At 48.1% G+C, this 27890-nt stretch overlaps 1 protein-coding gene across 4 annotated transcripts in view; it reads right to left on the reverse strand.

The window, feature by feature from the left end:
* Positions 1–27890, reverse strand: part of Sema5b (semaphorin 5B) — a 119040-nt gene that overhangs the window by 13426 nt on the left and 77724 nt on the right. For all 4 annotated transcript variants that reach the window (XM_040750862.1, XM_040750860.1, XM_040750859.1 and 1 more), the window contains exons 2-9: positions 27144–27347; positions 22460–22559; positions 17688–17733; positions 4998–5060; positions 4618–4716; positions 3999–4212; positions 3095–3380; positions 839–974 (exon numbers count right to left, since the gene is read on the reverse strand). In XM_040750862.1, the coding sequence (XP_040606796.1) occupies positions 839–974; positions 3095–3380; positions 3999–4212; positions 4618–4716; positions 4998–5060; positions 17688–17733; positions 22460–22559; positions 27144–27297 (1098 nt within the window). In that variant the 5' untranslated portion in view covers positions 27298–27347. The remainder of the gene's footprint in view (positions 1–838; positions 975–3094; positions 3381–3998; positions 4213–4617; positions 4717–4997; positions 5061–17687; positions 17734–22459; positions 22560–27143; positions 27348–27890) is intronic.

Below are 27890 nucleotides of genomic sequence, written 5' to 3' on the forward strand. Positions count from 1 at the left end.
GTGAATGGTGTCCTGTAATTTTAAGCTGTTTCATAGGCGCCGGCTCCCACAGTGCGCCAAGCTGTGTTCTCCTATATCTCTATCGGCTCCAAGTTTGCGTTTCTAATTTGAAGCTGGAATGCAACCACCTTTTATTGTGCATCACAAGAACCTTTGGACACACCCAGAAGGGATGACCTGGCATAGTCCTGTCCCTAGTTCCAGCAAAGGAATAGTAGGCTTGAGGGAGTTGGGTAACCTGCCCATCACCACTGGGCTGGATCTGGCTCAGAACTGCTGAACTGAAAAGCCCAAGCCTTTCTCAAGCTGCATCACCCCTGGAGCAGGCCGTTGGAAGGCCATGAAAGTCCGCCATCTAGGCTGGGCATACAATCCTAGCATACAGGAGGCAGAGGCTAGAGGACTCTGATTCAAAGTGAGTTCCAGGCCAGCCAGGGCAAAACAGTGAGACCTTCCTCAAACCAAACCGACAAACAGACAAACAAACAAATAAATAATCAAGTCTGCCATCAGTCCCCTTATGTTTTCCCATCATGATGGGGATTCATGTAATAACCACGATAGCCCTAACAGCTGCCTGTATTCAGAGATATAGGCATTAGTTCCTGCACTACACATACTATGAATGATCCCCAGATCTGGGCATGTGGGTGGGTTCCCAAGCTCTGCCTCTCTTCTATCTCCTTAATAGCAGTCAGCAGAGTTACCACTCTCTTGGTGACCCATCACAGACCCCAAAGACAAGTCTAGAGCAACAGGGATAGGCTGGTGTTAGCCTGTGCTGAGCAGCTCAGAGTCACTTTGTGGCTGGTGAGAGGCAGAGGAAGAGAAGCTGTACCTGGAAATTGGGGATGGGGTTGGCGATAGGGAGCCAGGCAGCCCTGGGGTTCTCCTGGTAACGAAATGGGCCATTGAAAGCCCGGGAGATGGCACTGAGGTTGAAGGCGCAGACGGCAGAAGCGGCGATGCTGTTTCTAAAAGGCAAGAGGTGATGGAATGTGGTCCTTTCTCTGGGAGTTGGCCCTCCTTGCGGGCCAAGCATCCTCCTTAGAGGCCCCCTCCTACTGCCCCCCAGGTCCCCAGGTTAGGAAGTGGCTAGGATGAGTCTGGTGCCTCTTGCACGATGTATGTAATAATAATGTATGTATGTAGTCTTCAAACTCTATCACAGGAGGGTTCCACTGGCAAGAAGCCCCGGGGCGTCCCCTGGTGCCACTTCCTCGTCTCCTTTCCTTCGTCAGTGAGGGGTGGAATGCAGTCAATGGCTCACATTAAGAAATACACTTTATATTACATCTATATTGAACTCTCATGACACACTATCCAAGCTAAATATGTTATACTTTGATGTTTGGTTCTAATCTATTCTGTTGCGTGCATATATGTATTAACTAGATGGTCAGCAAACCACTGGTTTATGCTGCAGCCTGCAACTCTTTAGAACTAGATGATCTCTCCAACCCTTCCAGGTCCAGAATGATGGATTTCTCTGAATGTGGCATGAACAGCTCACAGAGACGACGTTGTCACACCCACCTGTCCAGTTCTAGTCTCTGTACTGGTTTCTCTCCCAGATGTGTCCATTATCCTCTCCCTCTGCCTGGCCCCAGACCCCCCTGTGCCCCTGGGTCTTGATCGGTCCTTCTCCCCACAGCCTGGATAGGCTCCTAAGCCGTTCTGCACAAAGCAGTCAGCATAAGAGTCCTCAAATTCACACCTAGCTGCTCACTAGCCTGTTTTAAATCCCTCAGTAATGTCTCCTTGTCCACAGGATAAAGATCAAGACCCTGAGAGCAGTCTACGAGGTCCTTAGGACAGCCCCCACCCGCCCCAGCCTTCCTCCTTTGCTTCCCTCCCACCTTCCTTCTATGCCTTCAGTGATCCCGTCACACTGGCTTCTTCTCAGTGCGTGAACCGTTTCTTTTTCTTCCACTCAGAGCTTTGCACAATTCATTGCATGGGGGCTGGAATGCCCTGCCAGTGCCAGGATCTTCACTTCCCATGGGAAGCCTCCTGTGATCTCCACCCTGCACCCTGCTTTCTCCCTTTGTAGGAGTTACCAAGGTTAAAATGGGTTGCTCAAAATAGCCTTGCCCACATTAGAATGTCACCCCCTCAATGGCATTGCCATGACTGCTTTTGCTCAGTGCCGTCCACCTCCACCCCCGCCCAGGACAAGCACCTGGCATGGAGGGGGTTACACAATAAGCTGTTTATCGTCTACACTGATACTGTCATGCTCTCTTGATGGCTCTCCAGCTCTTTTTGCCCTCTGCTCACAGTCACCCGCCCCCACACACTGAGAGCTAGCCACACTTAGTCATGGTCAGCCAGCTTTCAGCTCATGGCTTGTGTAAATTGTGCTGAATATCCGTCCCCTGGCCAGGAAGGCCTCTCTGCGGATGCTTGCCTGTCCCCTCAGACTATCCTCTCTGTAGACAACTTGGGGCATCCAGTGCCCACTACCTGGAACCACTCTATGGCTCACAGAGCCCCTGATGTCCTTACAAAACACCACACACACACCATTCCCCGCTGCAAAGGCATTCATCAGTTTCAGTGGTGCCATTCATCACTCTTAACCTGAAGATCACGTGATTTGTTAGCCTCCACGTGGAGGAACAGTGTAGGCGAGTATGATATCGCTGGAAAGGTTGCTCTTCCTCACATCTAAGGAAACAACAGGGATGCCAAATGGCAGCCTGCAGGTTCTGGTGTAGCCAGGAGGGAGGTGGCAGCAGGGTTCTTAGAATGCTGCCACACTTAGGTTAGAAGGGACCATAGAGAATCAGTTACTGGGGCTGCCATCCATTCATCCCACTGTCCTCAGCAGCATGCTCTCCCTTTAGGAGCTACCAGGCAGCTCCCCTCCCTCTCTGCACATCTGGCCTGGGTCTGCCCTTCCCAGCAACTCAGAGCAGGTGTTCACTATTCCAGAGGTGGTAAGTCACAAACAAGTAGCTGCAGGAGCAAGGATATGGATGAAGACACCAGACTCTGAGAAAGGGTCTGCTGAGCCCTCTGGGCTGCCAGGCTAGGCAGGACGAGCCCTGGAATGACAGGGCAGATGGGCAGCAGAGGGTGGGGGACTCACACGTTGGTGGTGAAGACACCGTAGATGAGGTCCTGCTCGGGGAGGTGGAAGGCACTCTGCAGCTCGTTGTAGTAGAAGGGGACCTCTCCTGGGCGGGAGCAATTGAGCCGCGCCTTCATGAACGTGGTCCATGTGTCCTCCAGCAGGAAACGCCCCCCCACATCATTCTTGCACACTCGGGCCACCCGAGAGTACACAGTGCGCCCACAATCGTGTTCCACTGCATTCTCCCGAAGGAAGAAATATGCGAACAGCCCAATGTCAAAGGATGCCACGAAATTTGGCTCTGCGAGGATGGAAAGAAGAAGGCAGAGTAGGAAGGACTTGACTGTTTCAGTGTTCTTGAGCGGGCATCTCGAACCCCTCCTTGCTGACCCAGGGGATCTAAGTAAACCTGTTCCTGTTTCCACTGCCAAGTGAAGCTTTCATATTTGTGAACAGTGCTATTGTTAACAGTGGCTTCACTGGATAAAATACCCTATCGTAAGAACTTTACTGATTCCACACTACAATGTATAAGGCAAGCCCTAGGACTCCTGCCCCATTGCAGATGAGAACACCACAGCGGAGAGCAGTTTGGTCCTTGCTCAAGGCCATACAGCTAGTTAGTGAAGAACTGTATCCAACCTTAAGGGATAGGAAGCTCACACTCTCCTCATTCCCTTCCTAATTTCTTCCTTCCTTTAACCAATACTCTATTCGATTTCTAACTCTCTCCCCTAACAGCCTGCCCTTTGTCTGTTCTTTTTCCTCGGGACATCTGGGGCTTAGCTCCAGTGTGTCTTGGTCTCTGGGCAAACATCTTCCCTGTCCTATTCACTCAGTTGATGAAGCAACTGAGAGAGGAAAGGACAATGGGGTTTCGAAGGCAGGACAGCCCTGCCCCAGGCCTGGGTCACCTTACCATTGAGCCATTTGGAGTTATACTGGGCAGTGCGAAGGGGTGGCCCGCTGCCCAGGCTGCGGTAGATGGCTGGGTCCCGGCCTGAGAAGTCGATGACCGTGGCAGCATAGAGCTCCCCCTGGGAGGAGATGACGGCTGTGGAGTTGTGTCGTGGGTCATAGGGGCAGCGGGCCACACCATTGATCTTCTCGATAGTCTTGCTGAGGTTCTCCACCTGGAGATGGCAGGAGAAGAGAGCTTTCCCAAGGAGTCCTGGGACCATCTGTTGTTCTCAACTTAGAGTCGTCTCCTCTGGGACCCTTGGTTTCTGTGTCCCGTCAACCCCATCTCAAGTACCCTGCCATCCTGTGATCTCATAGTCATTACAAAGGGCGAGGTCCTTCATGAGTGTCCACGGGACACCAGATGGATGTTTCAAGCAAGACGGACAAAGACAATACTAAAGAGAGGTTCAATTTGAATCTCAGATGAAGAATGAATTTTGTTTGTTCTAGTAGTCTATGAACATACACTCTCCACCCACCCTAGTACATTTGTCAGTCCCCTCTCCAAGACTGTGTGCCTGGGTAAGACACCATCCCCTGACACCCCTCTTTGCCTGCCCCTCCCAGTGGCCCACCTGTCTGCTGGAGCACACTGGGGAAAAGGCATTGGTGCCGCACATGAACACCTTCCGACCGGAAACAATCAGGACTCGCACATAGTTCTGACACTCCTCCTGAGGCGGGAAGGAAAATGATAGAGGGCCACGGCTCTGCATGAGTGGTTCCGGGCATGTTTACTTCATACTACTGCATCACAGAGACCAATGAACGTCCTACAACACCCCTGTCTGGTACCACGCTGCTCTGAGGTCCAGCTTGTGTCTGAGGGAATTCCTTGTCTTCCTTCACCCTCCTCCCAGTCAGGCTTCTGGGGTAAGCAATCTCATGCTCACAAGGACCCCCCAACATCTGATCAGAAGCTTCCAGCAGAGCCCCTGTTTCCTCCGGCATGTACCTCAGTCTTCCCTTTGCTCTGGCAGGAGCGCCGTGTGTCCTCACTGGAGGCCCATTCTGTAGCCTGTGGAAGAAACAGGGACATCACCTGGTGAACTCCCTGACAGTGCTCACAGCAGGGTGTGGGGAAGACGGGAAGCTGGAAAGGGTCTGAGTAACCCTGAAGGTTAGGGCTTTCTCCCCCAGCATCTGAAGTATTTGGGGGGCTATCAGAGATTCTCACCCAGAGGTCTTTAACTAAAGGGTAGTTCCTCAGCCTAACACCTTCTCTGCTTGATTGGGGTGGGGTCACCTAAGGGACCTGCTTTCAACCTTCATGGGCTCCACAAGACCCACAAAGGTTTCTGGGAACTTTTCCCCAGGTCAGCCATGAAGCTGCAAGTGGCCAAGAAGGATTTTCAGTGTCATCCAGATCTTGGTGGGGGACAGAAAATGTGGCTTCCAGAAGTCTCTCGAAGGAGTGGGAGGCTAACCTGGGTCTCTTTCCAAAGGTTAGACTTTGAAAATCTTAGAAATAGGAGTTATGATTTTCCCACTAAAGCCACATGATTTTTCTCCCTCAATCTCTGTAGACACTGAAGTTCTTGGTGGGAACTTAAGGTGTATGGTAGGCCATGGGTAGGATTCCTCATAGGCTACGTGTGTTTGTGTCCTTTATCCCTCTGTCTCTAGGGATGATGACTTCCTCTTGCCTTGGTTGCTGCTCTCATGAAGTCTTTCGTTCCCTTCTCTTTGTTTTAACACAAGCTGAGGAGAACCTCAAACCTCAAATCCCCCGGCCTCTGACTTCTGAGTTCTGGGGTCACAAGCATCCCCATGATCCCCACTTTATAGGGTGCTGGGGATCAACCTGAAGCTCTTGTCTACCCCTCTTCCCCACTCCCTTGTAGCATCATTCACACTGCCATGGGCAAAGCATGGGCAAAGGGGCTGGAGACACTGCTTTCTCATGCTTAGGGCGTTAGGAGAGAGCGGTCTCTACCCAGAGTGCTCCCATTTACTCTTTCCCCACCTCTGAAGGAGATGGGTGATGCTTCTCACACAGGCAACTGTCAACAGCACTGATGTATAAACATGAGCCACACAACCTGTCCTAGAAGGCCTGAGTAAGCAAATCTCTCTCTCTCTCCCTCTCCCTGCCCCCCCTCTCAGTCCCCCTCTTCTCGAATTCCTCACGAAGCTGCTTTGCTAGACACTGGGAAGCAGGGGACAAGGAGGGAGCCACGGGATTGTTTCTTGCTTTCCAGACTGGACATACAACTCTAGAGAAGCATGGCTGCTTACAGCAGAGAGTGGATGATTCCTGCAAGAACCTGCACCTAGGAGCTAGTCTCCACTAAGAATGCTGTGTCTACCCTCCAGGCCTGCTTCTCCTCAGCTTTAAAGAAGGGCGGATGACCTTTAGGGTCTGGGTTCATCTGGGTGGAAATGACTAAACATTGTTACTCTCAGGACCCAACAGGGTCCTGGTTGAGCCTCACAATAGAGAGCAGGATATATAAGAGTTCTTGGGGTTTCTGAGGACAAGAAGAGTCAACAATCCCTTGCAACTGAAACACAGATAATAGGTGGTGATGGTGAACTACACAGAGGCTCGGGGTTTCTGCATGGGGGTACACTGAAGGGGCCAGCCTGTGGCTAAGGGGAAAGTTAATGTACAGAACTCAACAACAGCGAAGACATATGCCAGGGACTTGCTCATTCTCTCTTTGATCTTTGGAGTAATAGGGAGAAAACTAAAGCCATTGGGGTTGAACAATCTGATTAGGGTGGCAAAGGCAGTGAGAAACAAGATGCAAAGCAGACCACCGAGCACCCAGTAGCCTTCTGCCTACTGGCACAGTAAACAGATGCCACGAACCAAAAGTTAAACCATATGGCCCCAAAAGAACAGGCATGTTTATAACAGTAACAGCACAGAAAGGGCTTTCCAGAGTCATTTTTATTTGAAAATTATTTTTATCAAAGTAACGACGCACAATTTTTAAAAATATAAAACAATTATTAACAATCCCTCCCCCAGTAACCCACTCCCTCCATGCTACAGTGGCTTTGTCCTACAGCAACCACTTCTTAGTTGTAGCTGGTAGAGACCTACATCCCAAGGCTGGAGAGACTGCTCACTAGGTAAGAGCATTTGCTGCTTTTGCAGAGAATGGGGTTCTGTTTCCAGCACCCACATTGGGTGGCTCACATTCACCTGTAAATGCAGCACCAGGGGATCTGATACCGTTTTGGCCTCCCTGAGCACAGGTACACACCCACACACACACCCACATACACCAAAACATAACAAGAACCCAAAACCTAAAAGTCCCAAGTATGTAAATCCATCTCACACCCAACTTTAGACAGGAGAAGGCTTTTCCACTTGTCTATCTCCATTTTACCCCAGCCCAGAGCACACCTCCATCCCTTCTATCCATTCTTCCTATTTTAATTAAGATCCAACACTGGATTCACATTATTGTAAGTATTAAACTCTTCTCTCCAACCAGCTAGTGCCTCAGAGTTCCCTGGCTGTAAGCCATTGCTTTGTGACACAAATTGTGGTGAAAGAAAATATGCTGCCAGTCAACACTTTTCATCACCTAAATTTTTAATGTAAACTTATTGGAAGCGCTCTTATTTAGATGTATTTCCATCACATATTGATCTTACACACTAAGAAAAAGAAGAAAATGTCAGTAAATCTAAGTGTCTTTAACCTTCTTACATTCCATGCACATCTCTTCTGAATTCCTTTCTACTTGGAGCTGTCACAATTTATTTTGTTGCTTTTCTTTTATATAGAACATCATTTGTTGAACTACTAGGTGTCAGCAAGGCAGGAATTCTTGGAGCAGTTCATTCTGGTCTGCAGAACTTTATTCCGAGCCACTGAATCTGTTCTGCAAGTTTGGATGTAATCTTCTCTTGATCTTACCAGAGGTGTCCACAGGTCTCTGACTAATGCAGATTCACCTATCTTTCTTGTATGAACTTACAATGGCTGTCGTGTCAAATGGGCTGCTGTTGTCCAGTCAGATGGTATGGATAATGACCACCTGCTCAGGCTACAGCAACTACATCAGGACCAAAGTCTGGTCAACAGTGTTGCAAGATGCTGTGCATTGTGAGACACACCTGATTTCAGACTCATTACATTGTGAAAATGATTATCTGAAAGTAAATCAAATACTTATAATAGGAGGCAGCTTCCTTTCTCAAACAACCTTCTCCATTGATTTTTCTTAAATGTTCCAAGGGAAATGCCTCTCCACACAATTTCATTTTTGTTTTTTTGAGACAGCGTTTCTCTGTAAAACAGCTTTTGCTTTGCAGACCAGGCTGGGCTGGACCTCATAGAGATCTGCCTGCCTCTGCTTCCCGAGTGCTGGGATTAAAGGCATGCACCACCACTGCCTGGCTTTCCATATAATTTCTGTGTGCACAAGTGATTCTGATAATCTATTAGTTTCCTTCCTCATCTTCATATCCTAACCTCCCAGTGAGCCCATTGCTTGTGAGGCCTCCCATTGGCTAAAACCAGGGGGCTTGCCTCTCTTCTGCTTCAGGAAGCCATGTTGCCTTGGTTCTTGATTTGCTTGCTTACTTTGGTGTCATACAACTCCAGTATCTTCCTAGAAAAGAACGTTGTGGATCAATTTTTAAAGTTCACTTGTGTCTGATTGATTCTTTCTTTATATTGATTGCTTTCATACAGAATTCTAGGTTGACTATAGCCTTCACTCAGCTTTATAATCATTTATCAATTGTCTTCTCTATTCTGGGATCACCCGAAAAAAATCTGGTGTGATTCTTCCTCATCTTTCAGAAGAACCCCATTTTTTCTTTAGACTCTGGAAGCTTTATGCTTTACCTACTCCATAGAAACAGGGTTTTTAATTTGATGTAAGTTTGGGTCACTTTTGAGAACTCTGTTAACTTTTGACTTGAAGCCTTGACCTTGGCCTTAGCAAATTTTCTTACATTATTCTGCCCTTTCTTCCTCACCCTCTCCTTTTTTATTTTTGAAAGTGTATTAGTCGAACCCCTAGTTGAACTGTATGCCTTGATACACTCTCTAGCTTTCTGGCATTCCCTATTTTTCATTTCTTGATCCTGTTGTTCTAATTTTGGTAGACTTTTCTTCAACTTTTATCTCTGAATCCTTAGATTCTCATTTTCCTTATTGCAGTGTTAGTTGTCATACTTTCAACTCACTGCTTTATAAAAATAGCTTTCATGTGTCAGGAGATACAAATTAGTTTGTAATTGAATTTAAAATGTTTTCAATTTCTTGTATATTCTCTGCTGCTTGCAGCTTAAGTCATCTCATGTTTATTTTGCTCTTCCCTTTTACTTTAAGGCTTTCCTCAAGCTGGCAGTTTTTTAAACTATTTGTGCACACATTTTTAAAGCCACTAGGCATTGTCCATTGAAAAGAATCAAAGCTTCTTGAAGAAATGGCTGGTTCTGGGGTAGTAAATGCACAAGGCGAGCCTAGAACATCTTGTCATTCTAGAATGTTAGGATGCTGCACTAACTAGACAGAATTGGATAGAGAGGACCTGGAAGCTGACTTGAAGAGGTCTCCCACTGTGACAGATGAAAGATAACAGCAGCCATGGACTGAAACACAACAAGTGTAAACTTGTGACCCTGAAATAATAATAAATGAAAAGTCTAGGGATCACCTCACTGGGAAGAGGGCTTGCTTAGCATCCACAAAGTCCTGGCTTTGATCCCTACCTAGCATAGCAATGCATCAAACCGAAAGGCAGGCAGGAGGATAAGCACTTCACCATCATCCTTGGCTACATAGTGAGTTCAAGTCTGGAATACACAAGACCCTATCTCATAAGATAGATTGATGGATGGATGGATGGATGGATGATAGATAGACAGACAGACAGACAGACAGACAGATAGATAGATAGATAACCTACTATTGAAAGGCACTAGGGAGCCAGCTCTTCATCTGGAAATTAGTACACACAACAGCAGAATACTGGAAGAGTATAGCAGGTGTCCTGCAACACTGTGTCAAGTTGGCATTATGATTGTTTCAAGTTGAAATCACCTGAGGAATTGAAACTATAGAAAGGACCATTTGACTTTACTTTTCCTACAGGCAGCAAACCATGAAGAATCCTATGGTAGAGGAGTCTTCTCCATACTAGGATAGAACAATAGCTTTCTTTACAAGAGACCGGTGGTGGCTACAACAGTAATAAAAGCAGTAACTCACTGGATCAACACTTCCAACTAGCTTTTATACCCTGCCATGTGTCTTAGCGCCATCTCAAAGAATTTAGACTCTAGTTCAAAGGCCCATTTCTTCTACCATGCCTCTATAAATTCATTGTTGTTCTTTGTATAAAAGCTAAAAAAAAAAGGGTATAAAATTTTTCTTTGGGCCAGGCGGTGGTGGTGCATACCTTTAATCCCAGCACTCGGGAGGCAGAGGTTGTGAGTTAGAGAGCAGCCTGGTCTACCCAATCAGTTCCAGGACAGGCTCCAAAACAATAAGAGAAACCCTGTCTTGTTGTGTAGAGATCTCCACGTGTGTGTGAATCATGAAAACATGTATGACTTTCTCTGGTTAATCAGCCTTGTATTCTTTTGGTTCCCATTTAGCCAAAACCCTCAGAAGGAGTCAGGGAGTGCAGAGGGGATGCCTTCTTGTCTATATTAGCATATTCTATTCAGTGTTTTTCTTGACTGACTAAAGCAGCTTAGTGGAGAAAAGATTTATTTGTCTCCAACTGTCAAGGAGTAGGGCCCATCATGGCAGGGAAGGCATGGCGCTTTATGTCTCGAGGCTGTGGCGGTGGGAGCTTGCTCACATCTGGAAAGGTGAGGAACCAGACAGCAAGCCAGAAGACAGCAGGGCTATAAACCACATGGCCTGCCACCAGTGATTCATGCCTCCAACAAGCACCCACCTCTTAAATGTTCCACAACCTGCCAAAACAGTGCCACTACCCAAGGACAAAATATTCAAATGTGAGCCTGTGGGAAACATTTAGAAAACCCTTATCTTGCCTTTGGTACATGACTGTATTGTTGGGTAATGAAATAACAAAGAAAATTACTTTGTAGAAGCAATCTAGTCAATATATTGTATCAGTAAAGAATGCATTGGGCTAGGAAATGATCATTAATAGTCACAAACAAAGATTCTATGTACCTCCTGAGGAAAGTACCCAACACCCATGCCGTAATCTTGCCAGAGTCCAAATTGATAAAGCCTGTAACAATCAATGCACATATGATACAGGGTCAGGACATAAATTATGCCACCCAGATTTTAGCCAGAAATATCAGGACTATTAGACAAATGGCCAGGTTTCTTCAATAAATAAATTCAAAGAAAGAAAGTGAAGAACATTTTTTAAAGAGGCTTAAGAGACATTTAACAAGCTGTAATGTATTTGGATCCTGATTCAAACAAAATTATTTTTGATTTTTTTTTCTTTTACTGTGCTGGGGAAAGCTTCACACATTAGGCAATAATAGCTCTACTACTGAGTTATGTAAGCCCTATACTGAAATTTTATGACATGACTTTAGAATTTAGTGATAAGAAAATATTTTCAAGTCACTTGAAAATAATCATTATCATTATGAAATGAATAGTGAAGTCTTCTGTTTTTGGTTTTTGTTTTGTTGAGATATGATATCATATCTCAGGCTAGCCTTGAACTTGAGATCATCCTACTTTGGTCTGCTGGGATTATGAATGTAAACCACCCGACTTCCCTCTCTCTCCCTCCTTCTCTCCCTTCCACGCTTACCTCATATCTTCCCCCCCCCCTTATTTCTTTCAACTTAAGTTTTTTCCAGTGCTGAGGATGGAATCTAGAACTTTCCCTATGCTAGGCCAGGGCTTTTCCATGGCACCCTATCTCAAGCTCTGTGTACTGAAATCATGGTTGGTGTGATGTCTGAGATTTGCTTCAAGTGATCCTGAGAGGGAAGTGGGGACCCTGGTAACAAGTGCCACTCTGAGCAAACACTGAGTGTTCTTGTTTCATTGTCCTATTGCTTTCTCGTGTTTGTGCTGTTTTACATGGTGGACAATTGCTTTTGTTTTAAGTACCAAACATCACACTGGAAACTCTGTGGGTGGACTTCTTGGGTGCTTATGGGGATGGGGGGTCTCTCTCTTAAGCTTCTCCAGAGGAACCCCCAACTCTGTCATGGTCTAGAAATCTTGTCTCTGAACTCACTGAGTTTCTCCAGCAAAGACTCCTCCATTCTCTAGCCCGGGAGTGGGATAAGGTGAAAGATTTAAACTTGAGTTCTAGACCCGTACCTCATGAGTGCCCTCCATCCTTCCCACAGGCTCTAAACATGCACTCTCCACTGGGACTCTTGAGAAGTGCTCTCAGCCTCTTTTATTGGGTGAAGGAGAGAGATTAGGAGACCAGGATCCCAAACTTTCTGTTTAGAGAGTGTTAATCAGTGTCCTATTTTAGTTATATTTGTTCTCCAATAGCCAGTACCTCAGGTCTGAGATTGTCTAGAGATTCAGCTTGCTTTCTTGCCACACCCCCTCTGTAAGTTATTCAGCTCTGTTAAGTCAGAATGATTCCTCTATCCAGTTCCATGTCCAGAAAGGTTGAATTTCTGCTCCACAGACATGGTCCCTCTCATTCTCTCTATTGCACGAGTGTGTACCTGGAACAACTCCCCACATGCCTTTGGTGGGTTTCTGTGAAGGAGTGGAGATAGGCATACACTGTGCTGTTAGCATCAGAATGAATGCATTCTACCTGGATTGCCCCCGAAATCAGGTGATGATCTCAGGTAAGGACATCGCTGTGTGGTTCCTGTGCTATGAGGAAAGCAAGAAAGCCACCAGGCTATGATTGGAATGGTCTCTGTGTGGACATGGCAGCTCCCCTAGACACATCAGAGATGACTACTCGGCATCAGCACCATTTGAGGATTGAGTTCACCACTGAGCAGAGTCTAAACTACCAACAGCCCCTGAAGGGCACACAAGCCAGTCAAAGATGGTGCTGAGGGGAAGTCAGGAGGACAAGTCCTGAGATGTTTATAAAAAAGGATCATTGTTTGCCAAGATCAACTAGATGAGGTCACTGTGTGAATGGCTGGTGTTCACTAGGCAAAGCATAGGGTCCTAGGTGCATGATAGGCTGACCTTTAAAACCATTTACTGATTGTTTTCTTGCCCTGTGGTCTTTTGCTTTAAAAGATGCTTGGTGTGATGCTGGGTGGTGGCGGCACATGCCTTTAATCCCAGGCAAAGGCAAGCGGATCTCTGGTCTACAAGAGCTGGTTCTAGGACAGCCTCCAAAGCTACAGAGAAACCCTGTCTGGAAAAACCGAGAGAGAGAGAGAGAGAGAGAGAGAGAGAGAGAGAGAGAGAGAGAGAGAGAGAGAGAGAGAGAGAGAGAGAGAGAGAGAAAGGATGCTTGCTGTGGAGCAACAAATGAGTTCCTGCTGGATTACACTCACTGCTGTATCTAGGATCCTGGGAAGCTGGGGAATGGGCAAGCAGGGTCCCAGGCACCCAGGCACTTACCCTTCCCTGGACCCAGTTCAGCCTTCCATGGTTGGGCTGACCCTGCAAGGCCCAGTGCTGTACCCAAGTGTGGTGAGTGTGAGGTAAGCTAGAAGGGAATTGGGATCATGCCCTAGTGTCTTCACAACCCCCAAAAGTTCCATAACATGTTTTGGAATCATTTCTGCTCTTATGAGTCTTCTGGTATCCCAAAATCTTAACACTGTAGCAATTAGATCCTGGAACTGCACTGAATGCCTACTTGCCAAATTCAAGCTAGCATCATGCTGACCCCCCAGTCCCCAACATGGCAGGTTACACGGCTCCTTTTTGAAGATTCCCATGACCATCAGTTGAGTTATGCTGCTAATAACAGTGAACTTGATTTCCCTCTCTCATTCCCCTCCTCAGTTCTTATCCTTACCCCCCACTCACACATACACAGACATGTGTGCACACATGCTTGCACACTCACAAACACACTCTTACACTCAAAATACATACACACATTCACAAGATGTGCACATACATGCATACTCTTACACTCTCACACACATGTGCACACACACACACACACACACACACACACACACTCCCCTCTGTAGTACTTGAGGATCAGGAAGGAGCTGGGGATTTCAATTCTCCTTGAGGAACAGCCGCTTACATCAGCTGTTTAATAGGCTTAGGTTCTTAGAGGTCCCTTTAATGGACACTGGTTTGCATAAACTGTTTGCATTTAGATTTCTTTTTAAACAGACGTCAACTATTTAAAGTATCAATAAAACACTTGAGGTTTAAATTGACTTAAATCACTCTCTGGGGCCCAGTGGACAGCTTAGTGTCTCCTCCCCTGTCAGTGCAATTGTGTAGCTCATTTTTAGCCTTTGGATGCTGCTGAGAAGCTTCTCATAGGACAGGGATTGAGCTGCTCCAGAAAGGGTGTGCCAGGTTACATGACAAAGTGGGTACTTAGAGCCCAAAGCCAAGGTTTCTACTCAGGCCAAGCAACTCACCAGAGCCCCAGGTCTGCCACCAGTGTCATGGAGGAAGCACTGGACAGTCTGCTGTAAGCTCTCACTTGCTCACTTGCCTTTGGGGCCAGTGCCTGCTAGAACAGCTACCAATTGCATAAATGTATTAATCTCCCTCCGTGATTTTGTCAGAAGAACCTAGCCTGAACTTTAAGGTTAACCCCTAGGAGACATGCTGGTGAAGGTGGGTTCTTGGTGCTCTTGGAGTTGGTTTGTAGGATACTTTAGAGAACCCACTAGAGCTGAACCCCACTCCAAGCATGAGCCCTGGGGGTGCCATAAGTGTCCAACACCACATCAACACTGAACTGGATAAACAAAACTGGATAAACTGAACATCCAGAAAGGTACATGACTTATGTCCTGTGGCCCAGTTAGTAAGGAGGCCAGGGGAGGTTGAACCAGCAGGGTGGCACCCCAGATAAGGCTTTCTTGACATCCTACAGCAATGGTCCCTAAATTTAGATACCCATTGCAATTACTTGTGAGCTTTTGAAAACCCCAGCTTCCAGGCTGTACCCCAGAGAAATCAAATGAGAATCTGAGTCACCAGTGCCTGTCAAGGCTCCCCTAGCAGTTCTGGGGCATGGGCAAGCAAGCCAACGGCCTAGAGTCAGCCCCATTCCCATCCTAATTTATGGTAGCCAGCTGTGCAAGCCCTGCGGTCCAAGCATGACTAACTCCTCTAAGGGGTCACCTTTATATAGAAGTCAGCATGCCTGATGATGCCATGGCCCTGTGTGACCCTGCCACCTTAAGATTTCCTTCCTGTCCTCCATCCCTCTTCCACTGGCCCCTTCAAGTTTTTCCATCACTCAGCTGGACAGTCACAATTGTCTCCTGGATGCTTCTTCAATGACTCCAGGCCCTGCTCTGGGTCAGGTGACCTAAATGACAAGTCTATTCCTGTCACTTCTCTGCTTAAACTCATTAACGGATCTCTATTGTCTTCCAAATAATATGTGGACCCCACCCCCAGCTCAGCCATGAAGACCCCTCTTTCTCCCAGGGCCTCACCTCCTGGATCCTACTCTCTGATCCTGCCCCCTCTCCATGCTATGTGCTCTCTCGTTCCTCTGTTCTCCCCTTTGCTTCCAGGCAAACACAGCCTTTGAGCTCCAGCTCAAAGGCAACATCTCTCACTAGCTTTGGAGACCCTGCTGGGCCTGGAGGGTGCCTCCTGCCTCCGGGTCACCCCCACCCCCAGCTCCTCACAGCTCTGCCATTATTCCCACAAATCTCACTCCTTTAGCCACTCTCCAGCGACAGACGACCTTCATTTCCAGACCATAGGAAACCAAATAGAAAAGCAACTGCCAGGTGCTCAGGGCAGACCCCCCCTCCATCAACTGCCTCACATGTATTTTGAACCTCTGGGCTGGTTCCCCATGTCCTGACCTGTCAGGTTTGGCTTTGTCACCTATGGATGCCAATTAGAAGTTAGTCTCTGGGCTGTCCCCTGTGAGCATGGACTGCTGACTCTGGGAACTTGGCATGCCTCCCTTAAGCCCCACCTGCAGGGACATAACACATGGTCCCCCTGCAGGAAAAGGAATCCTATACCTTCTTGTGCACATTCCTTGAGTGGTGAAGAGATGGGCTTCACCTTTAGAATGCAAGTGCTGAGTGCCACAATGTAGTAACTTTTCTTGTCACATGACCATATTCCTGGCAGAAGCAACTCAAGGGAAGAAGGTTGTGTGTGTAGCTCCTGAGGTATACCATCCCTTACGGTGGGGAGGGCATGGCACAGTACGTGGGGGCTGGAGTTATGTCTGAGGCTCCTCACATCTTGATGGATCAGGAGACAGATGAGGACAGAATCAGGACTAGGCTATAGCTGACCAGGCCCAAGTACATCTACCAGCTAGGCTCTGTAGCCTACAGGTTTCACAACTTCCCAAAACAGTGCCACCAACTGGTCATTAACTATCAAATCCCCACGAGTCCTTGGAAGATGTTCACCATCAGCCCACAGCATACACAAGCCTAGACCTCTAGGTCTTTAGAAGATACTCGTTAAATGTTTATCAGACGGTGGCAGGTTGGCTCAGGGAAGGCATGCATTAGGGACACATGGCATTTCCTTTCAACTCTCTCGAATTCCTCCTTTCCAGAGGGCACATCCCTTATAACCTTAGACATTTCTTCTGGTGTTCAGCCAAGAGGCACAGTAGTCACTGAGAGTGTGGACCAGGCTGGAAACAAGAAGACCAGAAGGACAAAGTGGCTTATCAAGGAGGTCTCCCCTTCCCTAACTGCTTGCTGCTGCAAAAACCCCACGCCTAACAGTCCAGCACTTGATTAACGCTCAAGTTCTAACTAGATTGTTTGCATCCATCATCATCTTTCCCTGGAGTCGGAGAATCCACTGGTCTAATACCTCCAAGCTCCCAGCTCAGTGCTGGTGCTCAGTAAGTGCCCAACGAATGCTAGACTGTTAAGACAGCTCCTGGACAGGTCAAGGGAAGCTCTCCCTCCCTAAAGAAGAATGGTTGTCCTTTCTTTATAATGTTCAGCCTCTGCAGAGATGGCTTGGCATCTGTTTCTCAATCTGGGATAACTGTTCTGGATCAAGGAGTCCCATTAAAAAGCCTCTCGGAGCACTTAGGGAATTATGCTTGGGGAGCCTTGCTTGGCAGCAGATAATAAATCAATCACAGTTCAGTGAAAATGCCGAGATAGACCAGGATCTCTTAGTCCAAGCTAAGAAGGGAGCCAGAGACACCATTTCCCCTGAGGCCCAAACTCTGGGCCTCTCCTGCCAACTTCGGTTTTGTACTTTGAGTGACTCGCTGGTCTCATTTGGCCTGTAGATCTGCATGCCGGCAAAGCCCTCAGTCCCAGCCAACAGGGGCGGGGAGGGAGGGGCCACCCCATCCCATGCCCCCTTTTTCCTTTCCTTGTCAGCTCCTCAACACAATGCATGAAACCTGTGTGCATCTCCATGCGAGAGTGGTCTGCGTCCACTTCCATGTATCCGGTGACTTTGAGAGCAGGGTTTTAGTTCATGACCAGGACAAGAATAGGGGGCTCCTGCAGCTGATCCTAGGGGACGATTAGGTACCCTGCTACTTGCACTGTTCAGCTCTCAGCTTCCAAATACAGAAAAAGCACAGGAAGGGAAGCAAAGCAAATGTACCTGAAGGAGGGAAACATTGGCAAGGCTGAGTCTGAAGAGGTAGTTCCTGTGAAAACAGAACAGAAATCACAAGTCACTCCCACTCTGTGAGTAGGACTCTGGAAGGTAACCTCCCAGCCCAGGTCTCACGGAGCGCATGGACTTAGGGGGAGCCAACCCCAAGAAAGAGCTTCACCTTGGTTAGTTCATCGAACCTTCACCCAGCCTGGCAGTCGCTATAAGAAATTCCATTTTACGGGAGGCAGGTTATGTAATGGGAGTAACCTACAGACTCCATGCTGTATCTGCTCCTGGCTGACCCAGCAAGCACAGGAAGGCACTGCCTGAATCCACTGTTGAATAGAACTAACAGGATGCCATTGTTTTGAACTAAGTCCTCATAAGGGGTCTCAGCAGACCAGACTAAAAAATCAAAATGGAGTCACCTATGCTCATGTCGAATATTCCTGCTAAAGCAAAATTGACCTTTGGAGAAATTAGAACAAAAAGAACGGCCACATTCCCAGAACAGCCACATTCCCGGCCAGGCTAGTTGTCCTTGCCATGATAGTGAAGTGCTCTCTGCCCTGAGTCATGTGAAGTCTCCTGGAGTTAACAACAGTTAGTCTTCCATTTCCTCTCTCCCTGTGTCCACTTTACAGGGAAGGTGATTGGGAGGTGACTGGTCTACTTTGTGCTGTTCCCACTCCCCCGCTCCCTTCCCTTCTCTGTCTACACAGCCAAGCTCTCTGGCCATGTCCACCAGATTCTAGAATATGATAAAGTCAGTTAATATCTGCATATTAAATGCCTTTTGTTTAGTTTATGACCTAGCCTTTCCTAACCACATAGCCTGTTTCTGTTCATTGAAACCTCAAGACTCCTTGCAGGGATGCAGATGGGGTCCTGTGTGCAGCCTCATCTCTAGCCAGTGACTCTGGATTTGCCTTTTCCATAGCCTCTTCCTGGACTACTGTCTCCCAGCCCTGACACACAGCACTGCCAACCTCTACACTGCTCTCATGTAACAGCCTGTGGCTCACAAGCCTTAACTGTAGGGATGTTGATGATGATGATGATGATGATGATGTTGCCAACGCCATCTGGCATTTAGCATCTCCACTGATCCTGTTGTGCTTGAACTCTGCAGCCAGATGGCCAAGACTTAGAATTTGGGAGTCACAAGGGTGGTGGTGAGACCCACTGGGTCAGAGTGTGATGGCACAAAGAGTTCAGGCTTTGAGAACAGACCCTGTAGCAGAAAGAGGTAGGATTCCCAGCTCCACTGTTTGCTGGGGCCTGGTGGGCCTCAGTGTCTATGTCTGTAAAATGGAGAACTACTTCATGCCTGGCTTCTTCATGGCCCGTGGAGACACATAAAAAGGCTTTGTTAATGATAAGCAGATGTAGCTTCGTTTTTCCAAAGAACATTCTTTCCCTTTTCTATCTGCCTTTGGCCATCCCCTCTTCGGGTTCCTGAACTTTTTAGGAATAATTAATCTAGGAGCTTCTGGCCACCTCAGCTGTACTGAGAAGAAATAAGGAGAGACTGGGCCAGAAAGGGAAGGAGGGGCCCTGCTGAAGGAAGGCAGGGGTGGGAACAGGACTATTCAGGCTGGGAGATTCCTCTCCATGATTTGGCTGCTGGCCCAGAAGAAGAAGATTTGCATTGCCTCTCCACTGGCCTAGGGCAGGGTGGCCTTGCCCATGACCTTGGCTCCAAGCCTCTACTGTCCCTCCCCAGCCCCCTCTCCAGGTCCTTGGCAGAGCTTCCTGACCTCCATACTCCTGACCCAGGGACAGATGGGTTCCAGCTTGTGACTCTGCCCCAGCTGTGTGCACAGGTAACGCAGGCATCTGCTCACAGCTTTAACAAATCAGGGGAAACATCACTTGATTCATTTTTATCTCATCAACAATCATACATCACAACATCTCAGTCTTAGGGGAGCTGGGAGACAAGAGCAGGAAACCGCTGCATCCCGCCCAGCTCCCGCTCCCATAGGGAATAAGGCGGGCTATAAACGGATAAAAACATTTCTCCAGCCTGAATTCCAGAGGGCCAGGGGTGCTGAGGAGAGAGGGAGGAGAAAAGAACTCAGAAAAAAACAGGCATGGAGCACCAGAAAGAGCTCAGGATTCAGGACACTGGCTCTAGGGGCAGAAGGGACCAGTTCAAGATGGACTGCCTCCCTCTCTATCTAATGAACAGTTAGGCTCAAAGGCCCAGAAGAGCTGTGCCTCTAGCTAAGTGAAGAAAACTTGCAGACAGAAAGCATGACTACCTTTTTCATGGGAGACCCAAAGTGGATCGGTTGGGCAGTGTGGCCACAGGCAGGTGGCAACCTCTTTGTCGCCGTTCCTCCATCTGCAAAATGGGAGCGTCACAGCATCTGCTCCCAGGTCTGACAGTGAAGCCTGTATTATTTTCTGCATGCGTGCTTTACTACACATACTAGATTATCTGTTGTGTAATGTACTGCATGTGTTATCTGATTAATTGCAGATGCCTCATAAAATCCTAAAACAAATACTTTTTTTCCAAATGCTTCCTTGGGGTTTAGAGCAGTCTTGGGATGCTACTCTTTGGGTATGGCAGGTGTACACATACGTTTCTGGTTTTTTTTTTGTTTTTAGGATTTATTATATTTTAATGAATTGTGTGTGTATGTGAATTTGCATGGGTACGTATATGTGGGAGCATGTGAATGCCGTGGCACGCATGTAGGTCCTGGGGATCAAACTCAGAGCCTCAAGTTTGTCAGCAAGCTCCTTTATTTGCTGAGCCATCTCACTAGTCCTTCTTGTTTGCTTTTTTCATTTTTGCAGACAAGGCCTCACTGTGTAGCCTGGGCTTGTCTTAAACTCAAGGTGGATCCTCCTGCCTCATCCTCCCTAATGCTAGGATTACAGATGTGAGTTGACATACTCAGCTCAAAGTGCTGACTGGTGAACCTTAGCCAGGAGGAAGGATGGCATGAATATCAGTTTCTAGATTATATTTCTATAAACTAGAGGTTGCCACCAGCAGGACCTGGGAGCAGAGGATATGAGATCTCTCTGCATGAGTGGGCAACCTTCTCAAAATAAAAACCAAAACATTTACTATCTTTACTGAGAAAGAAAGCCTGTATCTCATCTGCCTGCATCTGTACAGACCACCTCTCAGAGGATGCCGGGAGTACCCAGAGAAGCCTGCTTGTGTGTGGGGGTCGGGTATGACTTGGTTCTTACTGAATCATCTTTTGTGGCTGGCATGTTACATTGTAACAAATACAATGCTACTATAAACTAATAATTCATTCAGAAAAATTAAATGCTTGCAGCTCCAGCATTCCAGCATTCCAGCATCCCAGCATCCCAACAATCCCAGCATCCCAGGGAGGTTGACCACAGAAGAGGAAACTGAGACACCAAGGTCAAGTTTATCCAGACAAGGACCCAGCTCAGCTGACTGCAGACTAGCGCTTTGTAGATGATTCACCTCTTTTTCGTACAGCCAAAAAAAAAAAAAGGGGGGGGAGAACCAAAGGGCAGGTATGGCCAGCTCCATAGTGTCTCCTGGAAGTGTCCTTCCCATCTACACAAGCTGAGTCAGAATGTCATACTTTCAGTTGTCCTAATACAGACCCATAGCCCTGGAGTCAGGAGGCCTGGGTTCTAGTCCCAAGCATGTGTCTTCTTGCTGTATGGTGCTGGGTCAGACCATTTCCAAGTTTGAGCACCAGTCATAGGAGGCCTTTTTGAAACAAGGTTGGGGCCTATGCCTAGAGTTTCCAACCCAAGAGACCGGGGAAGACTCAAGTATTACCTTTTAGCAAGTTCCCAGGAGCTACAGGGGAAGCCGGCCCAGGGACCCCTGCCTTATCTCTAATCTCCTTGCTTCGAAAGCTGGCAATGAATGATTCATGATAGTGAGTTCCTCCCACTCTGCCTGGAAGCCTGGGAGATGGGGTTTTGCTTCTGAATTTGGATCTGGACAGTGGGGACAAAGGTGGGTAGGTTACAGAAATGAGGGCCTTTATAGATGAGGCATAAGGCCTTCGCCAGCACCCTAGGTGCAGGCAGCCAGTTGGCCAGTAGGGGGCTCCTGGGCACCTCTAACCGGGCCGGTTCTGGCATCAGGGCAGCCGCCCTTGCTCTTAATATGCTAACAACTTTTGATGAATGAATTTAACTGAGATGGTGAGGTGGAGGCCCCCTTTCCCCCAGCTCTCACAACTTCCCTACATGACAGTCATTAACACAGATAGGGCCTGGAACGGAGGACAGGGACTCAGGGGACCAATGTGTCCACAGTGTACTCATCCCAACAGTATCCCTGTACTGGATATTTTTGTGTGTCAACTTAACACCCACTAGAGTCATCAGAGAGGAAAGAGCCTCAGCTGAGGAAATGCCTCCTGAGACCCAGCTGTAAGGCATTTTCTTATTTAGTGATCCATGAGGAGGGCCCAGTCCATTGTGGGTGATGTCATCTCTGGGCAGGTGGTCCTGGATTCAATAAGAAAGGAGACTGAGCAGGCCAGGGGAAGCAAGCCAGTGAGCAGCTCCCCTCCATGGCCTCTGCATCAGCTCCTGTCTCCAGGATCCTGCCCTGTTTAAGTTCCTGTCCTGATTTCCTTCGGTGATAAACAGCAATGCTGAAGTGTGAGCCTAATAATCCCCTTCCTCCCCAACTTTCTTTTTAGTTATAGTGTTTCATCACAGTAATAAAAGCCCTGACTAAGACAAGCCCCTCTATCCCATTCCAAGTGCCCTATTCTACCCCCCCATCTCCTGTACCCCGTTACCTAGCTCCCACGATGAGCTGGTTCCTGGAGGGATCAAGAGCAAGCTGGGAGAAATCCTGGACTCCAGGATAGGTGAAGTTGGAGACCCACGGCTTCAGATCTGGTGAGAGAGACCTCCTGTTACTGTTGGAAGCTTCCACCTGGGCAGCATCAACCCAGAAGAGATCAGTGACAGCAGAGATGGAGTAGTTTGCAGCCCCCAGGAGACCTGGGTTTCACCTGGCCGCCTCTGCAGGCAGCCAGCCTTGTGACCTCAGGGACTAGAATATTGTCACAATTTTTGTCTCTGGGGGAGGACTGTGCCCCACACACACAAAGAAAACGCTGTAACCACCTTGGTTCCCCCAGAGATCCTGAGCAGTCATCTCAATACACATCCAGTTTGCTCTTCCCCCAGATGCCAGGCTCCACCGGTTTCTTTCACCCAGTGTAAGCCACTGTCTCCTTTTGCCTAGACTGGCACCAATAGCCTCTTAACTCGTCTGCCTCCTGCACCTTTCCCTCGCTTCCCCCAGGGCAACCAGAGTGATATTTCCATGTAGCTACGCCAGTCTCAGGCTTCGATCCCTTCCCAGCAACCCCCAAATATGTCTCAACCCCTTTGGGTTCTGGCCCCACTGCCATCCCCAGCTAACTGCCTGGCATTCATTATTTACTTACTGAATGACCAGTTGACATTTGCTCAAACTCTTCACCCCACCCCCGCTAATCTAAAACATCTCATACTTCCCCAATCCGTTCCATGGAGCCCACAAACTTTTGTACTCTGTGGTTCCTTTAATGATACAGTTCTGCCAACCCCATCTCCACCACTTCCAAGACTTTTCTGACTCCACCCAGAAGGACTGAAGAGACCCTACAGGCTTCTGCTACCTGACATCACTATTTCATTGTAGTGTGTATTCAACCTGGCAGTCTGCCCTGGCTCCAGATAAGACCTTGCGGCCAGAATCTCCAGGCCCTACTCTTATAAGAGCGTTTGAATATGTGAATGAACACTCCTCAACTCCTAGAAAAAGGATCAGGCTTTCGGATAAGATAGCATGGAGGTGGGAGGAGCAGAGGTTGGGTGGGCAGTGTCTACCTCTGTCTTTGAGAGCACTCTTCCTAATGAAAGCCAAAGCTTTCCGTAGGGACTGGGGATGGGGGACTCATAGTCTAACTGATGGGAGGAAGTCTGTTGACTTTTCCTCAGTCCCCTCCTGGAGACTCACTTCTCCCAGGTTGCCCCATAGTACCAGAACTTTCCTTGCTTGACCCACACTGGGGGGAGGGGAGGATGCTGATGGGGATGCCCCATCTTCTTTCTCCCACTATGAGCACTTGTCACACAACATCCGAGAGAGAGAGAGAGAGAGAGAGAGAGAGAGAGAGAGAGAGAGAGAGAGAGAGAGAGAGATCCAAGGGATATAAATCATTGCTCATTATCCCTCCACTACAGAGTAAAAACGGCCCTTCATTTCTGCACGACAGGCAAACACTTAATCACTCCCGGGAGAACTGGAGGTTTTGCGAGTTGGATGTTTTTCAGAAAACTGTGATATGCACGATAAAAGAAGAAAAAAAAGAGGAAAGAAATCCTGCAACAAAATGAAGTGAACCCTTTCAGCCCCAGCAGGTGGTTACATGTTGGCAAGAATCGTCATACAGTCTCATGGCATCTGGGCAATGCAATGAATAGACTCTAAAGTCCACTGGGCTAGTTTTCAGCTGACTCATGGCCACAGGAAGGTCTGGTAGAGACTAAATGGAGTGTTCATCTCCTCCAGGAAGACCACCATGGTTAGACCATCTCCACATTCTCTCCATCCCCCTGCTAGATTCACTATGCAGGGGTGTGCCTCCCCAGGCCAGGGGGACCCTACCAGTAGCAAACAGGCTGTCCTTTAACTCCGCGCTTCTCCTTGGTCAGGGGCATGCCAGGTGAAGGCAGCAAATAGGAGGGAGTTGGGGTGACTGCTCTGCCTCAGATACTGCCTGAGGACTAAGCTGGGTCTCCTTTTAGATCTGTTCTCAGTGGGGAGAGGCAAGGAAGAAACAGTCTGGGCTTCCATGACAGTGAGGATTGGAAGTGGGGGCCTCTTTCAGCTGGTGTCACTCTCCCCCATCCCGAAGGAGCTCACACAGTCAAGTTAAGGGGGCCACGGCTGGGCACGTTGCCGCAATCCAGGGGAGGCCTTGGGAAGAGAGCCAGCCTCCTCTTATTAAACAGGCAAAGGGGACCAGAGGGAAGGCTTTAAAACACCAAGCACGTTCTGAGCTCCGAGTACAGAAAAGGCTTTAGATGGCGACTTTAAGAGAAAAATGACATTCTCCATGACGCGCCTGTGATTTTAATTATAGTCAATTCAATTACCCACTTTGTGGATTAACCACCACCAGTGTTAACTCCAGGCTGGCTTCTCCCTGCCATCTAGAAAGGGCATGCTGTGGCAAATGGAATAATACACAGGCCAAAGAGAAGCCCAGGTGGGCCTTCTTAAAAGGAACCCACAGGAGGAAATTGAACCGTGTAAAACAAAACGCTGCCAGTCTGCTTCTGCAACTGCCCGATGCTTGGAGGTTATTCCCAGATCTGCCAGGAGTCTGGGGAGCGAGGGCAGCTCACAGCTGCAAGGCGGGAGGCCTGTGGCTCCCTCAGACACTCAGCACAAGGGCTGGGGTCTTGGAAGTGGTTGGTGCTGAGCTGGATTAGGATGTCTTCCCTGGAACAGCTCCTGACCCAGGGGACCTACTGTGTGCTTAGCATACTACAGATGGGAGGAGACCCAGGAAACAGAGCTGCTAAGGGCTCCACTGGGCAGGTGGAACAGAGGCAGTGACCTTTGAGGAATAATAGGAAATTACTGAGCACCAAAGGGAACGTGCGCTTGCCTCTGAAGCCCCATAGCAACTGTTCCATGCCTGGCACCAAGCAGGGTCATTAAAATATGGTGTGCCTGCCATGCATGAGTCCCTACCCCCAGTCCTCAGGAAAATACACACACACACACACACACACACACACACACGAGAGAGAGAGAGAGAGAGAGAGAGAGAGAGAGAGAGAGAGAGAGAGAGAGAGAGAGAGAGAGAGAGAATAATTCTGTCAATGGATGTGACAACCCAAAGCTGTCAGGGTAGTGATGACATGGCAGAATCCCTCATTCTGTAAGTGGGTGGGGTAGACACCCAGGCCCATTCAGTTCCCACATAATGGTTAAAACTGGTCATTGGAAACCCAGGAATTCAGAACCCTCCTCCACTTTTCCTATGCCCCGCTTCAGCCCAGTGCCCTTATGGACCAGCTGGACCCCTAGTGTCCGGGCAAAGTCCCTGACAGGAAATGTTGCATTAAGAGCTGTCACAGGCACCTCCTGGCGTGACAACAACCCTAGGACTGCTTGTTTAGTCCCTGCAGCCTCACTTGGCCATTCTCTTCAGAGCCACCAGGAGCTATCAGAAGTCTGAGCGTGTACACACATTTTGTATACTGAAGACATTGCTAATTTACTATAATCCACTTAAGCCTTCAAAGCCAGGATCCCAGCTCAAACAAGTCAGTGTGGAGAAGACAGCTGGAAGTTTTCCTCTTGGAGAAGGGAGCCAGCATACAGCTGGGAGCCTGTATATCTAGAACACCCCTAGCCTCTCCTCCCATCCATGAGCTGCCATCCTACCCCTCAGATCCCACCCTAGCATCCAACTCAGTGGCAGATTTTCCTCTCCAGTTTCCATACTGCTTCCTCCACATGGCAGCACAGGTCTTGTGAGGCTGAGCATCTGAAGGCTTTTCAAGGGTGGTGACACCAGGAGACAGACCTCCAGGTGTGGCTCTGACAAGTCCCTTCATTTCCCAAGCCTGGGTTTTGCTGCTCACCCTCCCCATAAGGGCTAGTGTAAGGAGTGACCAAGCCACTGCTGGTCAGTATTAAGAAACAGGGGACCCTGTCATCTGATCTGCAGATCCTAGCATGAGCTGCTGCATAGGCGGTTCCCAGAGCATGAATGTGATCAGGGACACTCAGATGACTTAACAGGTCATGGGAGATCATCCAGGCCTCTCCAGGATTTGTGTATTGTTTTTTGGTTATCATCAAATTTAGCTGTCCTAATTTTAGAAATTCTGGAGAACTTATGGACCCCCTGGAATACATCCAGGGATATGCACATCCAAGATTGGGAAACCCTTTAATAGAACACTCTCACGCTCTCCCTTGACAAGCAGAGGAGTTATGAGTCATCAGGGCCCCTTCTGCTGGGGGTTCCCAGGACTCCAAAGACAGGCATCCCTGCAGCCATCTTAGGGCAAGAAGGACACCTCCCAGAGATCTTCTAGGCTCTTCCTCTTGAATGAGTCATCTCCCTTCTGCCTTCAGAGAAGCCAAGCCAAGCCTGAGAACCTCCCGAGCTGAGACCACCAACCAAACAGAGTCACTCCCACTGGGGCATCCATTAACTTCATCATCCATCCAAAGATCCCACTGAAAACCAATAACTTCTCTGGGGTAGGCGTGGGTGAAGGGCCTGAGCAAAATTATACGTTATCTGGAGAAATCAGAGTACTTTCCAGCCCATGACAGCCAAGACTTAAGACAGCTACCAGAGGAAGGGTCTCAGGACCTATAGGAAGGACTTCAGACAACCTGGAGGGCCCTCTTAAGGACTGACCCAAGTCCTTCAGGACAAGGGGGTATACTCTCACCTTCAAAGGCCACGATGGGGTGCTCCTTCTGGACACACAGCTGCTGTTCACTGCTGAGCTCACTGGAGATGTCCTGGGAGCTGGACAGGTGGGACACCAGCAGGGTGAGGCTAGGCAGCAACAGCGAGACAGTCAGGGGTCCTGGGACAACCATGGTGAGCCCCTCTGCCGTCTTAGCTCCCGGAGGCGGGCCTGGGGAAAGACCTGCAGTGAAAAACTCATCTCATCAAGTGCTCCTTCCATCAATGCCCACTTCTCTCTGCTTCCTCAGGGTTGTCAACGGCCCCAGAGGGTTTTTAAAAAATAAATTCATATTGTATTTATGTTACTCATCTCTAATAATGCAGCATTATAGATCATATCTTGAAAGCTAATTTCCCTTGTAATGGTATTCTGGGCAAAATTGACAAATTATAAAGCCTTTTCTATTATGATTCCAAACGCTTTAAAATTAGCTTTAATGATAAAGGTGGGATCCATTTAATACATGGAACTGGGGCAGTGGGCAGTCATGTGTGGAAAGAAAAGCTCAGATTCAAGTTCAATTTTTTTATAATTTATTTAAATTTATTTTATGTGCATTGGTGCAAAGGTGTCAGGCTCCCTGGAACTGTAGTTACAGACATTTGTGAGCTGCCATGTGGATGCTGGGAATTGAACCAGGGTCCTCTGGAAGAGCAGGCAGGGCTCTTAACTGCTGAGCCATCTCTCCAGACCCTCAAGTCCAATTCTGACCTCATATTTTAT

This window comes from Mesocricetus auratus, unplaced genomic scaffold (genome assembly GCF_017639785.1).
Source record: "Mesocricetus auratus isolate SY011 unplaced genomic scaffold, BCM_Maur_2.0 Super-Scaffold_100008, whole genome shotgun sequence".
Taxonomy (NCBI): domain Eukaryota; kingdom Metazoa; phylum Chordata; class Mammalia; order Rodentia; family Cricetidae; genus Mesocricetus; species Mesocricetus auratus.